The sequence below is a fragment of the Serpula lacrymans genome (assembly GCF_000218685.1).
Source record: "Serpula lacrymans var. lacrymans S7.9 unplaced genomic scaffold SERLAscaffold_6, whole genome shotgun sequence".
In the NCBI taxonomy this organism is placed as follows: domain Eukaryota; kingdom Fungi; phylum Basidiomycota; class Agaricomycetes; order Boletales; family Serpulaceae; genus Serpula; species Serpula lacrymans.
In genome coordinates this window covers 963,973-978,526 of record NW_006763295.1, presented here as the reverse complement: position 1 = coordinate 978,526, position 14,554 = coordinate 963,973, and the positions used below count along the sequence as shown (strand labels likewise).

The 14,554-nt window shown below is 46.4% G+C and overlaps 5 protein-coding genes across 5 annotated transcripts; 3 read left to right on the top strand and 2 right to left on the bottom strand.

Moving 5' to 3' along the window:
* Window positions 1-553: 553 nt before the first annotated feature.
* Window positions 554-1,035, bottom strand: SERLADRAFT_448381 (uncharacterized protein; the record flags this gene model as incomplete). Its single annotated transcript, XM_007317463.1, has 2 exons — window positions 554-631; window positions 689-1,035. Coding segments are annotated over 2 exons (357 nt in total), but the record flags the coding sequence as incomplete, so codon positions are not given.
* Window positions 1,036-1,096: 61 nt separating this feature from the next.
* On the top strand, window positions 1,097-2,843 carry SERLADRAFT_437154 (glycoside hydrolase family 18 protein; the record flags this gene model as incomplete). Its single annotated transcript, XM_007317462.1, has 6 exons — window positions 1,097-1,395; window positions 1,457-1,468; window positions 1,519-1,572; window positions 1,627-2,062; window positions 2,123-2,219; window positions 2,272-2,843. The coding sequence occupies 6 exons, from the start codon at window positions 1,097-1,099 to the stop codon at window positions 2,841-2,843; spliced, it is 1,470 nt and encodes a 489-aa protein (XP_007317524.1).
* A 125-nt stretch (window positions 2,844-2,968) lies between these two features.
* SERLADRAFT_465492 (uncharacterized protein) lies at window positions 2,969-4,153 on the top strand (the record flags this gene model as incomplete). Its single annotated transcript, XM_007317461.1, has 1 exon — window positions 2,969-4,153. The coding sequence occupies one exon, from the start codon at window positions 3,815-3,817 to the stop codon at window positions 4,085-4,087; it is 273 nt and encodes a 90-aa protein (XP_007317523.1).
* A 1,497-nt stretch (window positions 4,154-5,650) lies between these two features.
* On the top strand, window positions 5,651-9,867 carry SERLADRAFT_361098 (uncharacterized protein; the record flags this gene model as incomplete). The annotated part of the gene is made up of 19 exons (XM_007317460.1): window positions 5,651-6,094; window positions 6,149-6,508; window positions 6,558-6,929; window positions 6,980-7,280; window positions 7,331-7,509; window positions 7,572-7,583; window positions 7,643-7,728; window positions 7,784-7,832; window positions 7,886-8,118; window positions 8,173-8,233; window positions 8,285-8,372; window positions 8,430-8,492; window positions 8,545-8,645; window positions 8,703-8,973; window positions 9,030-9,079; window positions 9,134-9,223; window positions 9,279-9,318; window positions 9,368-9,469; window positions 9,551-9,867. 19 exons carry the CDS (start codon window positions 5,651-5,653, stop codon window positions 9,703-9,705), a joined length of 3,057 nt encoding a protein of 1,018 aa, XP_007317522.1.
* Window positions 9,868-11,501: 1,634 nt separating this feature from the next.
* Window positions 11,502-13,773, bottom strand: SERLADRAFT_415003 (uncharacterized protein; the record flags this gene model as incomplete). The annotated part of the gene is made up of 4 exons (XM_007317459.1): window positions 11,502-12,211; window positions 12,261-12,933; window positions 13,017-13,115; window positions 13,175-13,773. The coding sequence occupies 4 exons, from the start codon at window positions 13,329-13,331 to the stop codon at window positions 11,917-11,919; spliced, it is 1,224 nt and encodes a 407-aa protein (XP_007317521.1).
* Between the last annotated feature and the right edge of the window lie 781 nt (window positions 13,774-14,554).

Sequence of the window (14,554 nt, the reverse complement as noted above, 5' to 3'; positions counted from 1 at the left end):
AGTAAGGGGAGCAGCATAGCTAAATGACGCGAACACGACCCCATGCTCTCCTGGCTTGGTGGGGAGCTGTAGATTCCAGGAACGATTGAAAGAAGCACTGCGGGTAAAACATTAGTAACATAGCATAGAGTAAGCCGATTGACAGTTGATCGTGCTAAGGGACTTTCGTTTCATCGTGATTATGCCAGTTATGAAAGCATCCCATCATAGCTCCCCCAAGCGCCTGTTTAACGAAGTACATGACGATCAATTCGTAGAAAAGTGGGAAATCTTTTGTATGGAAACATTTAACGTACGTCGCTTATGACTTTCCTCGAAAACCCTGCGCCAAAAGTATCTTCGACTTTGATAGGTGGGCCAAGGCCGAAGTCATCAAGGTTCCAGAGATCTGATTTTCCATCCTCACTTTTCGTGCATGACACATTCTTCACCTCGTCGGGGCTGTTATCTACCTTGACGAGAACTGAGATAAGTTTGGTATTGGGCTGTTATTCTGCATCAGCCATTCTGCATGTTGCAATAGTTGGATGGAATATTTTACTGGTAGAAGATCACTCGTCTCGACTTTCATGGATGTAGCAGGGGGCTTGACGCTGACACTTGACCTGGACTCAATTACAGTCAGCTTTTTCTGGCGAGAGAAGCGTCAGACATGTATACCACAAGTAAAGCAAGACCGTAAAAATACCTCTTCATCGTCACCTTGACTCGTAAGCTGTTTTAAAGTGATCTGAAGTCTCTCTATTTCGATTTTCTGAGACACACACTTTGCTCTGAGGCTTTCGTTCTCTTTCTGGATCTTCTTGAGTTCGTTGTCCAAAAAGTTCTCTGATGTCTTCTGGTGACGACGAAGTTTTGACTTTCGTTCAAGTTGCTCCCGCTCAGCTTTGCGTTTTGTTATATCAGAGTCCGAATCTGATATGACAATAAACTCGTTATGACTATCCTGAGCAAATGCGTTAACCATGGTTTGAGTACTTATGAGTGAGGAAAAGTAGGTAGAGGGTAAAGCGAGCCCTTGCGGCACTCGGCAACAGATGACGTTGTTCACTTCAACTTTTGGAACACAGAGGTGTGGCGGTGAAGCGCAGCTGACATGTTCTCTCGTTCCTATCAACCTGTTTCTTCAGACGACGCAGATACCAGCATCAAGCCCGCCTCTCGTTTCTCTCTTCGTAAAATATTACTCTTGATTATAGCCTTCTGTCTCTTTGCATTTGGACTCTACAAGACTAGCCAGTGGGCTCGAACTTATTACAGCACACCACAGAGCGCTCCTATTCCAGAATCTGAACAAGACTCCACAGACTCCAAGGAAAATAACAATCAAGAACTACCACAAGTCTCAACGGACGACACAGAAATGTCAGGTCAAGGAAAATACAGTGTCGGATAGTGAGCAGCATTTCAATGTTCCAAACATCACTGGATTGTTAACAACTTGTCGCCATTCCAGCTTTGTTAATTGGTATGTTTATGATATATACTTTCTCCCATACCTCTGACACAAGATAATAGGGGAATATATGCGCGCAAATTCCCTCCTTCGTCCATTCCTGTTCAAGACCTTACGTGCGCATTCTTCATGTAGTTAGTTCATTTACCATTAACCTAATCATCCTTTAGACATATCCTATATGCATTTGCAAACATAAGACCTGAAACTGGAGAAGTTTTCTTATCAGACGTATGGGCTGATAAAGACATACACTACCCTGGGGATTCCTGGAATGACGTCGGCAACAACCTCTATGGCAATTTCAAAGCCATTTACAACCTCAAGAAACAGAACCGTCACCTTAAAGTGCTACTTTCTATAGGGGGGTGGACTTATTCACCTTCTTTCCATCCTGTTGTTGTACATCCCGCGCTGCGTGCAAACTTTGTCCAGTCTGCGATCAAATTGTTGGAAGACTATGGATTAGATGGTCTGGACATCGATTATGAATATCCTTCCAATGATAGCCAGGCAAGAGGTTACGTTGATCTCCTGAGGGAGCTCAGGATAGGCCTCGATCGGCATGCTTACAACAAGAGCGCCGACTATAAGTTCCTCTTAACAGTGTGTCTTAATTGATGTTAATGCGCACTATAATTCTCATTCATTTTGCCACTTCCACAGATTGCTGCGCCTTGCGGGCCTGACAACTACCAGAAGCTTCATGTCCGCGAAATGGATCAATATCTCGACTTTTGGAACATGATGTCATATGATTTCTGTACGTCTGCATATGTGCCAACCTTGCCCGAAATCTGACGTTATCTCCAAAGCTGGATCATGGGATCAAGTAGCCAACCACCAAGCAAACGTATACGGTGGATCCATCAATGCCTCTCAAGCTATATTTTGGTATATCAACAACGGTGTTGCCCGCCATAAAGTCATCATGGGCATCCCTCTTTATGGGCGAAGCTTTGCAAACACAGAAGGGCCAGGCACTCGGTTCTCAGGAATGGGACCTGGAAGTTGGGAGCAAGGCGTGTATGACTATCGCGTACTGCCGCTTCCCAACTCGTACTTGTTCCGGGATGAACAGATGTTTGCAAGTTGGTCATATGATTACCAGAAGAAGGAGATGGTGAGCTTTGACAGCGATGAAGTTGCAGCATGGAAGGGAGAGTTTATCCGCCGCGAGGGCCTCGGAGGAAGCATGTTCTGGGAACTGAGCGGCGACAAAGGGCCCCCTAGGGAAGGTATGGAAGGAGGGCCTGGCAAGGATCCCGTTCCAGGAAGAAGCCTGGTAAGGGTCGTCAAAGATGCGATGGGTGGTTTAGACTGGGCCCCCAATTGGTTGAGGTACGAATGGAGCGCGTTCGATAACATGAGGAATGGGATGTCGTAAGCAGAGAGCTACAGAATTACATGGACTCATTTTGCATTGTACTGTATTCCAAGGACCCGAGATTTGTATCCACTACTTTTATTGAATGACTTTTTTTAATTATGAAGAACGACTCAAACGTTTACAGGTAATGTGTTATCATAGGACGCACACATTGAATACGGCATATGATACGCTAACTCGTCGGGTTGCAATGAATGTGATACAATTGTATATATACAATTCCCAGGTAGGTCAAGGCTCATAAAACTTGCCCTATACAGTACCTGTCAAATTACTATGTGTGTGAAGGATTCTCTAGGATTGCGCGCAACGGCGACCGTGCAGGAACTTCGGGTATCGTGCTGTTACTGACTATAGAGTGCATAGCCGGAGACTCTGATATAGATGAAGAGTGCGAGTGCCAAATATTCAATGGTACGACGGTGGGGTATTGAACAGGAGAGCCAAGAGCTGGACTGGTAGGGACAGCCTCTTTCTCCCTGGGCGTGACTCCCGAAGTGGATGATAAGGACGCTTCATATGTGGTAGCATGAGAATGTCGATATAGAGTCAACAGATGCGCCGGCTCTGGCAAAAGGACAGGAGAAGAGCTACGGGAGAGCTCGGGTACAGTAGCTAGCTGAGAACCGGATGGCCGGCGTTGAGAGTGTGGTTTCCAGTGCAGGCTTGGGGCTGTCCCTGCCACCAATTGACCTCTACTTCCCCAAGTAGAAAGGCGAGATGCACCTAATTCATTCACCGGAGACAAGGTACTACCTGCAATTACGTGTGAAGATGACATTGGCGATGTTGGGGATGAGCAGGATTTTGGCTCGGATAGGAAAAAGTCCTGTAGTTCGACAGGAGCGGAGGACGTGGTGTAAATGCTGACCGTGTCTAAGGAGCGTGGCCGTCTCAGTGATGACGCGACATGAGATGGAAGCACTGGAGACAGGCCGTCTGGAGAAGGAACTGACGAGTCGAGGGATATGGAAGTATTACGCCTGTCTCGTGAGTGGGAAGATCTGTCCGAGTGTCTCCTCGGGAGTTCTGTGTACGTAGTATCGGATGAAGAAGAACTCGGGCGACTAGTGCGGCTGGGTGATGCGCGTGGACGAGGCATGAAAGCATCGTGCATCGATAGGACTGCCTGCTGGTACGTGGGAGGTAGACTCGTGCTGGGGGGTGGGGACACAGTGCCGTCAGAGGAGCCTTTCCTCGCCAGAGGCGGTGCGTTAGTGGCAGGCCTTAACGAGAGGTAACGTGGTGACCTGAATATGATCCAGCAAAGGATGATAAAGATGTTTAGGCCTATAACCCCTGCGACAACATCCACGACGACGGATGACGAGACTGATCCATCTCGCTTCGATAACAGCTGCTGAAACTGGGGTTAAAAATGAGCTATATTATCTTGTCTAAGGTATTCACCTCATTGGGGGGAGCCATCTGTGGGGATCCTGAACCTCGAGCGCGGTCGAGGGTTGGAAAGAGATTCAAGTTGGACTCGGCAGCCAGAGAAGAGCAACCAAAGACCTAAGTATGTATTTATGCTGGCTGTGGGGCCCCATCAGAGACGAATGCCATATGCTCATCGGATGAGAATACGAAGCACCATGAGATGCTGGTTACATATGATCAGGTTAGCACCTGTGAAGGATGCAAAGAGTGGAATAGTTTGCCGACGAACAGATAAGATGTTGATTATTCCCACCACATGTAATTTACTTGTATTGGCCACATGGTATGGCAACGACCTAAAACGAGCCGCCATAGTAGAGAATAAACTCTTAGCTCAAGGACATGGGCAACTATAATATACAACTAACCTAGATGCGAGTCGTTAAGACCCCACGTCGACCTATAGGGAGTATGTTATTAAATAATGTGGACATTGCGCTGCACTCCGCGTGCATGTGGTACATGGAGTCAGTAGACGAAAGTTCCGACTCTTCCGCTTGCCAGCGATCGACTGCCCGAATTAGAATAAGGTGAAGCAGACAAATTGGGCACCCCATGCATTATACCGCATCCATTCGACTATGATAGTTTTGACGAGTGTACCAGAGTAAACATGATCTCTCTCTTGTGCCATAGAGGTAGTTTTCTGGAGATAGTTATAAAAGACTTGATTTAATACGACAAAAATAAGCGACGCAATTCCAACAAGAAAAAATATCATGATGTAATGCAAAGGCTGCCTTGAATGCAGGAGACTTGGGTGAATGTCACGGTGAGGACAGACCTGTCACGGTCCACGGCGTGACCGAAATTTCCTTTCCTGTTTTAGGCAACAGCCTTGCAAAGGGCTTTTTTGAATTTTCACTGGCATGCAGTTCAGCGCTTTTCTTCTGGTCCACTTCCACCACATTGTGCACGACATCCGTCGCTGCCTTTTGTTTTTCTCTTCCAATCTTTGAACCAAAGGGAAACCATCATTGTCTCAACTAGAGAATCTCAGAAATTGTATACTCTAGATTCATCCTCTCTCCACTGTTGTACTCCCGTACTCTCATCATAGACTTAGAACGACCTCTATCATCAGATTCATTTCTAATCACAATCATCCTCGAGGATCTGCATACGACTATATCACCAATAATGTCTCCTGCTTCCGTGCCTGTTACCTCGGATTCCGAGTTCGTACCAATCCTAGAAGCCTTGCGAAAAGCGCCTACAGGTCCAGGTTCGTAATCGTGACATTTTGCTAGTCTATATACTCAAAGCCTATAGATGCCAAGGCTGCTGCAGATAAATTAGCTCGCACAATATCAAAATCTGGTTTAGAATGCCTCGCGTCCGTTTATCCCAGCTAAAGCATCATAATGTGTGCTAATTTGGTTGATCGCAGCGATAACGATGTATTATCGTCCCTCCAAGCTTTTGCTTTGAACAAAAAGTCGGGGTATGAGCGTGAATCGGCTGCAATTGCGTATCAGTCACTCCCTGTTGTCCTCGGAGCTCCTTGTGCCCCTCTACTTTTGCCCAGTCTTCCTATTCTTTTTGACCTCTTTGCGGATAAAGGAGAGGTTGTCCGTCTAGCAGCGGCTGCGTCTACCAAAGCGATACTACAGCTTTTACCCCCGGAAGCAACTAGAACCGCATTCAGGAATCTGGAGGAAATACTAGACAAGGGGAAATGGCAAACGAAAGTAGGCGCCTTAGATGCACTTAAAGTTTTCGTGGCGACTGCTAGGGATGCAGTTGCTGACGAGCTTGGCCATATTCTTCCAAAAGTCGAAATAGCAATGCACGACACTAAGAAAGAAGTATGTGGTTCTTTCACCACAGAAAATCGAAGGTACTAACATTGGTATAATCAGGTATCCACCGCGGCGATAAAATGTGCCACATCGCTATGCACAACGCTTGCGAACGCTGACCTCGCCCCCCATATTCCTGCTCTTGTCAAGTGTATGTCAAATCCTGATGCGGTTCCAGCATGCATCAAAGCACTCTCGTCCACGACATTTGTCGCAGAGGTTACGGCACCAGCATTGGCTGTCCTCGTCCCTCTTCTTATCCGTGGCTTGAACGACAGGAGTATGGAGGTGCAGCGTCGAACAGTCGTCGTCGTAGACAACCTTGTCAAGCTCGTGAGAGACCCTACTGTTGCTGCAAGATATCTCAGTCCGCTTGTAGACGGTGTTGAAAAGATTGCCAAAGGTGCCGCTTTCCCGGAGGTATGAATAAGTAATATCTTTTTTGTTCCGATAGTTTGACCGCATATAGGTTCGCGCCTTTGCCGGAACTGCTCTCAATACGTTATTAAAATCTGGAGCATCATCATCCGGCTCCCCTCCTGCTCGTGATCTCGATGGAGAAACATCTGAAGTTTACACTGCCTTACTTACTCTACTTCCGCTGGATCTCGCATTGGCTTCCGCGACTCCTAACGGCCCCAAATCACCCAGACATCCTCTCGTTGCACGCTCGTTGGAGTTCCAAGCTTCGCTAATCGTAGATCTCGTTTATTTCAGGCGGTTCCAAAACAAAGAAGCATGGCAGCGTTGCATTGGCGTGTACTTGACGCCCTGGTTGGGTGCGGACGACTCGGCGACCTTTGCAGAGGCAGTCCGGTCACATTTCCACGCTATCGATCAGGTAATGGAACATATAGGCTGCAATGCAATGTAGCTAATCTTCAATTTCAGGCTAAAAATGCTACCACTCAAAATGGTGCTGATGGTGAAGGCGAGCTCTTGTGTGATACACTGTTTTCACTTGCATATGGTGCCCTGTTACTTCTTTCACATACGACACTCAAGCTTTATCGTGGGCGCCGCTATGGTATCCTTGGTACAAATGGTTCAGGAAAGTCCACGCTTATGCGTCAACTACGAGACGGCAAAGTCGAAAATTTTCCACCACAAGATCAGCTTCGGTGTGTAATGGTGGAGCATTCTCTTCAAGGCGAAGATGCTTCCCTTTCTATCCTAGATTTCATCGCTTCAGGTTTGTAGTCGTCTTTCTGCGTCGTTATGAACAATATTTTAACCTAGGAGATATAGATAAGGCCTTGGCAGATGTCCCCCGGACCAAAATTCGTCAACAACTGTTAGAGGTTGGTTTTGATGACACACGCCAATCTGAAACAGTTGGTGGACTATCTGGCGGCTGGAAGATGAAACTCGAGCTCGCGCGTGCGATGCTTTACAATGCCGACCTCCTTTTACTCGATGAGGTGGATTTCTCATATGTTTATGATCTCGACTTATCAACTTACCATTCAACGGTACATTACAGCCTACTAATCACGTAAGTATTCATTCCGGCGTTTCTCGCATGATCATTATTCTTATTTCTCGGTGATTAAGTTGGACCGTGGTTCTGTGAAATGGCTAGAGCAATATTTAATAGCTAACAAGAACGTTACCTGTTTGATTATCAGTCACGACTCTGGGTTAGTGAATTCTCCGTGCAGTTCTTGTAGATGGACAATGACGTTTGCGTGTCAGTTTCCTGGACAATGTTACAACAGACATCATTCACTATGAAACCAAAAAAGTCAGTTTCTCATCTTCCTTGGTATAACTCTATTGATAGCGGTGTATGAGTAGCTTGTGTATTATCCCGGCAACCTATCGACCTTCGTCGAGAAACATCCAGAAGCCAAATCTTACTATACTCTTGCCGCGACGTCCGTCAAATTTTCTTTCCCCCCACCAGGGTCTCTTATGGGTGTCCGGAGCAATACTCGCGCTATTATGAAGTTATCCAACTGCACTTTTACGTATCCCGGTAGGCCCGCTCCTAGTTTGCATAATGTCAGCTGTGCACTCTCACTATCGAGGTCTGTTTAATTCCCGCACTTATGTATTCAGGAACATTAATATTGTTTTATCAGCCGGGTTGGCGTAATTGGCCCCAATGGAGCGGGCAAGTCGACGCTCATCAAACTGTTAACGGTATGTTTCCATCATGATAAGGGTAGTACTAAGGCTCATCTCAAAATCAAGGGTGAGACTATTCCGCAAGAAGGCGCGGTATACAAACACCCTGCTCTTCGGGTGGGTTACGTTTCGCAACACGCAACCCATCATATTGGTAAATATTTCCCCTTTGAGCCTTCCTTTGTACTAAGCGGTTTTTTCGCCGAATCAGAACGTCATCTAGAGAAGACGCCTATAGGTTACATTCAATGGCGATTCCAGGACGGTCATGATCGTAAGCATTGTATTCGCTTGAAGTCGATTGATGTAAACGTAATGTTATCAAGGTGAACTTTTGGAGAAGGCTACTCGTGTCTTAACTGATGAAGAAAAGGCGGTCCTCGATCAAGAATGGGTTGGTAGAAATGGCACTAAGCGTAAATTGGAGGTCGGTCAAACTTTGATTGGTAAATGATTAGCACCTATGGCTAAATTCCCTCCACAGCTCGTAATGGGGCGTCAAAAGTTGAAGAAGACATTCCAATATGAGATTAAGTGGCGTGGGCTTGATCACAAGTTCAATACATGGGTTCCACGGGACGAGCTACTGGCGAAAGGCTTCACCAAACTAGTCCAACAATTCGACGACCTCGAGTCATCAAGGGAAGGTGCTGGCTCCCGCGACACCTCTGCACTCCTTGTACGGAAGCACCTGGAAGACATCGGTCTTGATGGGGATATAGCGCAATATAACGAAATATCAGGCTTATCTGGGGGTTATTGTTTGTTTTGCTTTGAAACTATCCTCGAGCTTACTTCTGTTTTTTCACAGGACAAAAAATAAAGTTGGTGATAGCTGCTTGTCTTTGGAATAATCCTCAGGTAATTCATTGATACGGTCATTACTCGAGATGCATAGTGCTAATATATAAAAAGATCTGTGTTCTTGACGAGCCGAGTAATTTCCTCGATCGCGAAGCCTTGGGCGGTTTGGCCGTGGCAATAAAGGAATGGGCTGGTGCTGTTGTAAGGCACATGAGTTCAAGCTTGTGTTCATCATTTGACGGTGTTCCATCTATAGGTGATCATCTCACACAATGAAGAATTCGTGACAGCTCTATGTGAGTATTCAATTACTCTGCAGCCAAGCTTCTGTCAAACTTCTGTTAGGCCCTGAGATCTGGCACATAGAAGCCGGACGTATGACTCACAAGGGAAAAATTGCCGTTGTCGAGGATGCTTTCGCTGACGTCAAATCACCTAAGGGAAGCGGTGCGAATACCCCCGCTCGATCACGAGTACAGAGTCCCGCTGTTTCGATACACGGAACGCCTGTGGGAAGTGGAGCGGAAGATGGCGGTATAACAAGGGCCCCCATAAGGAAAAAGAAGAAACTCACGCGAAACCAAATGAAGGTTCAGGAGGAGCGTAGGAGGTTGAGGAAGTTGGCATGGCTTACTCATGGTGGACCAAAACCCGAGGACACGGACAGTGAGGTCGAGCTCTAACACAAAGAGTATGATGTCAAAAGGACGGGCTTTGATAGATCGCAGGTATCAGGGGTCTCGTGTTTGGCTAAGTAACACTTCGCCAAGATCTGAGATCAGATAGCCTATTATGCAGCCTATGATTTACTTCCGCTCCAGAAAACTCTGAGGACATGTTGAGCTGATGCAAGGTTACCATTTTTCCAGTTGAATCGCGACCCTTTGTGGGTAAGACATGTCACAAGGGGTGCAGCAGGAGAGGTTCACGAAACTTGAAGCTTGAAGACTATTGCAACGTGTACGGACACAGCTACGGCATGCTTTGATGAAGTTCACCGGAATGCAGTGGGGTAAACCATTCCAAGTAGCCTATTGTAATCGTGTTTATGTAAGATGGGCCTTCTCCGACTATTCCTATTCCCTGATCTTTTTCCATTTTTTTTGTTACAAGAGACCTACTAGATTGAGCCTGTCCGAATATCCGAATCACCGTTCCATCTTATGTACGGCCGGTAACAGATGAAGTCATTTAACGCATGGTGCAGCAACGAGGAATCAGTAGTTGTGAGTTATCCGTATTCATGAGCATCTGTGATCAACGAATTTCGTGATCCTAAGTCGTTATCTGACCTTTTATACAACAACAACCTAGGAGCTCTGTCCGACGCAAACGGCCTTCCTTCCGAGTCTGGCGCTCTAATAATTGATAGGGGAGAATGTATGCACTGTCATGTCGATGCAAGACGGGCACGCGACATTGTGACATGCCTTGACTAACGCCCTTCCACTTCCGGACACGGTGAATTCAATGTATTCCAGTACGCAGAGATAGCAAATCAGTACTTTAATCAGTCGCAAACAGCATTCTCCTAGTTCTGCTATCGTATCCATCATCCAGTCGTCGTCAAGCCGGGATTCATAAAGGATTCATAAAGCTATATAAATGTTGTGGTCGGAGATAATCAGGTCATTTATATGCAGGAAGACGCGAGTTCATGGGTGTTCTAGAAGCGGCCACCTTAGCGGCTTTTGAGCGCTGGCTGAGGGAAACTTGCCTAGCACCCGCGCATTTATATTCCGAAATAAAGAAAGTTTGGACAGCCTATACGAACGGGGCGATCGTGCGTGGATCGCAATCTTTCGACACACAGATATTCAAGGTCTAATCCAGGTAGAGAACCATTTTAGTGGATATTAATCATGATTTTTTTTTGTAAAAGTAAGAACGTATGTTTTCCAGTGTTTTAATCCGAAGTGTATTCACCAATTGTCCAATACTCGTGCCACTTCGAATTCTTCCAGGAAGCACATCTAGGCTCGAGTCATTCGTCCATGTGTTTGCTGCGTAATCATTTCATTACCTCGTGTCGGGGTTATCTCAAGTCAGCGCCCACAACTGGCCTGAACTATTTGTGAGTACCTCGAGTTAAGCCTTATCGTCACATCTAGTTTACAACTCTGCATAAGTTCTAAAGGGCAATACTGAGCAAAGGATGGACCCTTCTGATGAGTTTATACACACGTACCCCAGTATGGAACACGTTTCATCATCATGGTACTGTCAATCGGTATATTTGATCTAGATAGTCCTTCGTTTGGGAAAAACGTCCCAGACAACCATAGTTCGGCATAGAAGGAGAGGCGAAAATTTGTTAGCCATCAGAGGTCACGATTGTATAACAGTTTCTCGACCTCGAGAAGCTTACAGCCTCGTGGAAGCGTTATCGATTGCCCTGTTCCCTTTGATCCTCGTATCAGTGTTGCATGCCAGCATCTGCAATGGACTGGCAGATATTTTCGGAATACCCACCATTGTGTTTCGAAGGGGCAAACTTCCAATGCGATTGAACGGATGAATCGGAATGTATATACAGTGCCACTCACCGCGGAGATCCGCAGCGGAGGTAGGCCAGTACAGAGTAGACCGCTATAACTACTTGATTTGTGAAAATATAGAAAACAATAACAACATAAGTACATAAAAAATACTGCGACGAGTTTAAGTAAGATGAGAGTGCGATGCGAGCTGAAAACAATCTTGTGGGATAATAGTATAGGAATAGATGTTAATATGGAAGAATTAAGGGTCAGGTGTAGATTACTAGATTCGATAATCATGATGAATGAGACACACGCTATTGCACAGATAGTAAGACGATGTAATGAATGTATGGATATCTAGCGCCCAAACGACACAGATCCAGATGAAGTGACGATCAACTGTCGTCCAAATCAGTATCCACGTGCAGACCATTTACGAGGATCTTCTTCGTCACTCCTGCGACGATGAGAGACTATTGGTGACTGACTGGCGTGGACGGATGCCCGATTTTCCTGAGGAGAGCGTGGCAGATATGTTTGGCCGGAAATAGTCGAACCCATGCTACCACCGCCGTATCCGCCAACAGAAGGGTGTGACAGGTCGTCCGATTGTGAGGTCATCGAGAAAGGCTGATGTGAAGAGGATGTCACAGAAGTAGATGACTGGCGACTAGTTTGCCTCATCGATTGCCTCTTGTTCTGAAACCTGTGAAAAGTTCAATGATCAGGCACTGATAATAGACAAACGCCAATACCATATCTGCACACTCCTTGCCGACATATCGAGCTTCCTAGCCAAGTCAGCACGCTCCTCGGTCGAAGGAAAGGCTGTACGATTATAGGTCTCATTCAAAACTTTGAGCTGCGCAGCATCAGCTCGTTTTCGTTTTTTCTTGATGACGGGCTCATCTGTACCCAGTACTGATACAGGCTCCTGAGTGATCGCCGTGTTTGTCAAAGAAGGATGGTGATTCCGGGCGTAAGGTGAAGTACCATGAGCCTCGATGTGTGATGGGAGACCTCTTTCAGTTGAATATGCCCCCATCGAGATTTGTTGGGCATGGTGTACCGATGACATCTGATTTGGATGGCTGCGTTGGTCGGGAACGGGAGGATATGAGTATGACGTCTGGTGTTGGTGTTGCTGCTGTTGCTGATACGAAGCATATTCTGGAGGATAAGTTGCTGTCGGTGACCGAATTTCACTGTAACCAGACATATGAGTCGGCATGGGACCAAATGCGGCAGCTTGCCATCTGTCATCCCTGACAGTAGAAGAGGGCACATTTAGTGGAGGTAATTTGCGAGAAGTATGTGCATCTCCAGGAAGCGTTGGCGGAGTCCGAGAGGAGTACGATGGGTATGTTTGTTGCGAAGGGTATCTAGAGTCGCCATGCTCGTAGTAAGTGGGCGAATGTTGCTGTGCCGCTGGAAGTGTCGACGAGTTTATTAAACATAAAGTATTAAAGGCTCAATATAGAACATAATCTCGCTAAAAACGCAAAACGCACGAGCAGTATTTGACCATTGACCGTACAAAGACGCATTATGATCGCTTCTTACTTGAGATGAACGTGGCTGCAAATACTGGTTAGAATAATTGCTGGGAGCTGTACATGGGAGCCACGAAATTGAGCATATTGCATGAACACCACGTAGAAGAACAGACCTGGAGAACGTGAGGTTGGAAAAGCTGAATCAAGAGGAGGGAGCACATATCGCCCACCCTGTCCCTGAAAAACACTACTTTGAACATCCCCCCCAGGAGGGCTTTTGCGCGATTTCCCAAGGCTTCCGTAAAAACGATCGTCCCTCGGGTTCGTCATAGTAAGTTAAGCAGATAGGCAAAAGAGGAAAAAGAAAATTATTGTAGAATGAAGAAGTTTTTTGTGGATATAAGTATGAAGAGGCACGCGGCACTGAGCATGTATGTCAATGGCTGACGAGGGCAAGAGGGGCTTGCGGCAGAGGCTATGAACTTGCACAGATCAATCAGGGACGGCTAGTGAACGAAGAGGGCATGTAGACGCGAATATGAGACAACACGAGGTAAGGCGTGTAACTGGGCAAGGGTGAAATGAACACGAGTATGATGTCGTGTTTAAATGTCTGCGGGACAGGATCTTCTAAAAGTTGCGTCGGAGGTGGGCGCCAGGATGATGTATACATTATATAGCTGTGACATTATTGTTTAGAATGACCGTGCTTGTATGTAACAGAACAATCTTCGCGGCCTTCAATACACCAGGCCGGGCTCCAATCGAGGACAAACGGACCGTAAAATCAACGGCAAGTACAACGCGGCGAAAAACGCTGTGTGTTCCTTTCTGCACGCGGAAATTGCATTGTGTCACGGTATATTGAGATTGGCTCGAGCCTCGTGTCACTGCGCAAGTCTGTAAAAACGTTTGCCTACTCCAGCCAGCCCCATCTTCCCACCGACGGAGAGGTCCGAATACTGGATTGAGTGCTATCAGTGATGTGACGGGTACGTACTTTCCGTTGTTTGAGAACTCGATAGTTGCCGTACAACCGGAAAGGGGGCGAGCAAAACCTTTCAACTTGAAGTGGCACACTAGACCATCCAAAGAAGACCATCCCAGACTGATCGGAGCTTCTCTCTCTCTCGCTTCACTGGGTTGGGCCTGATATAATCATAAAGGCCCCGATTTGGTAAGTTTCAATACCTCGTTCCTGCAGCATTCGGACAGAAAAAGAAGTCAAATCGCACTCGCAAGGTTAACGTTGTAAAGTAGTCAAAGTTCAAGCTTACTGTAAATATTGGGATTGATATGATGCGAGCGGGGTATATTAAATGTCATATCCAGCCCGATTCCTGCGATATAACTTACATGAACGTAGGTCATAATACATGCTTACAGGCCTATGGCATGCAATCAGGGTCTCAACATCACATTTCACGCCTGGAAGAAAAAGAGAAGCGAACGTTGTCAAGGATCTTGCCAGCCTCCGAGTTGCGTCGGCTTGTTCCTGCTTTTCCTGCAAGTGCGAAACCACGGCAGGGGAAGCTGTATGTAATGTTTAGCTC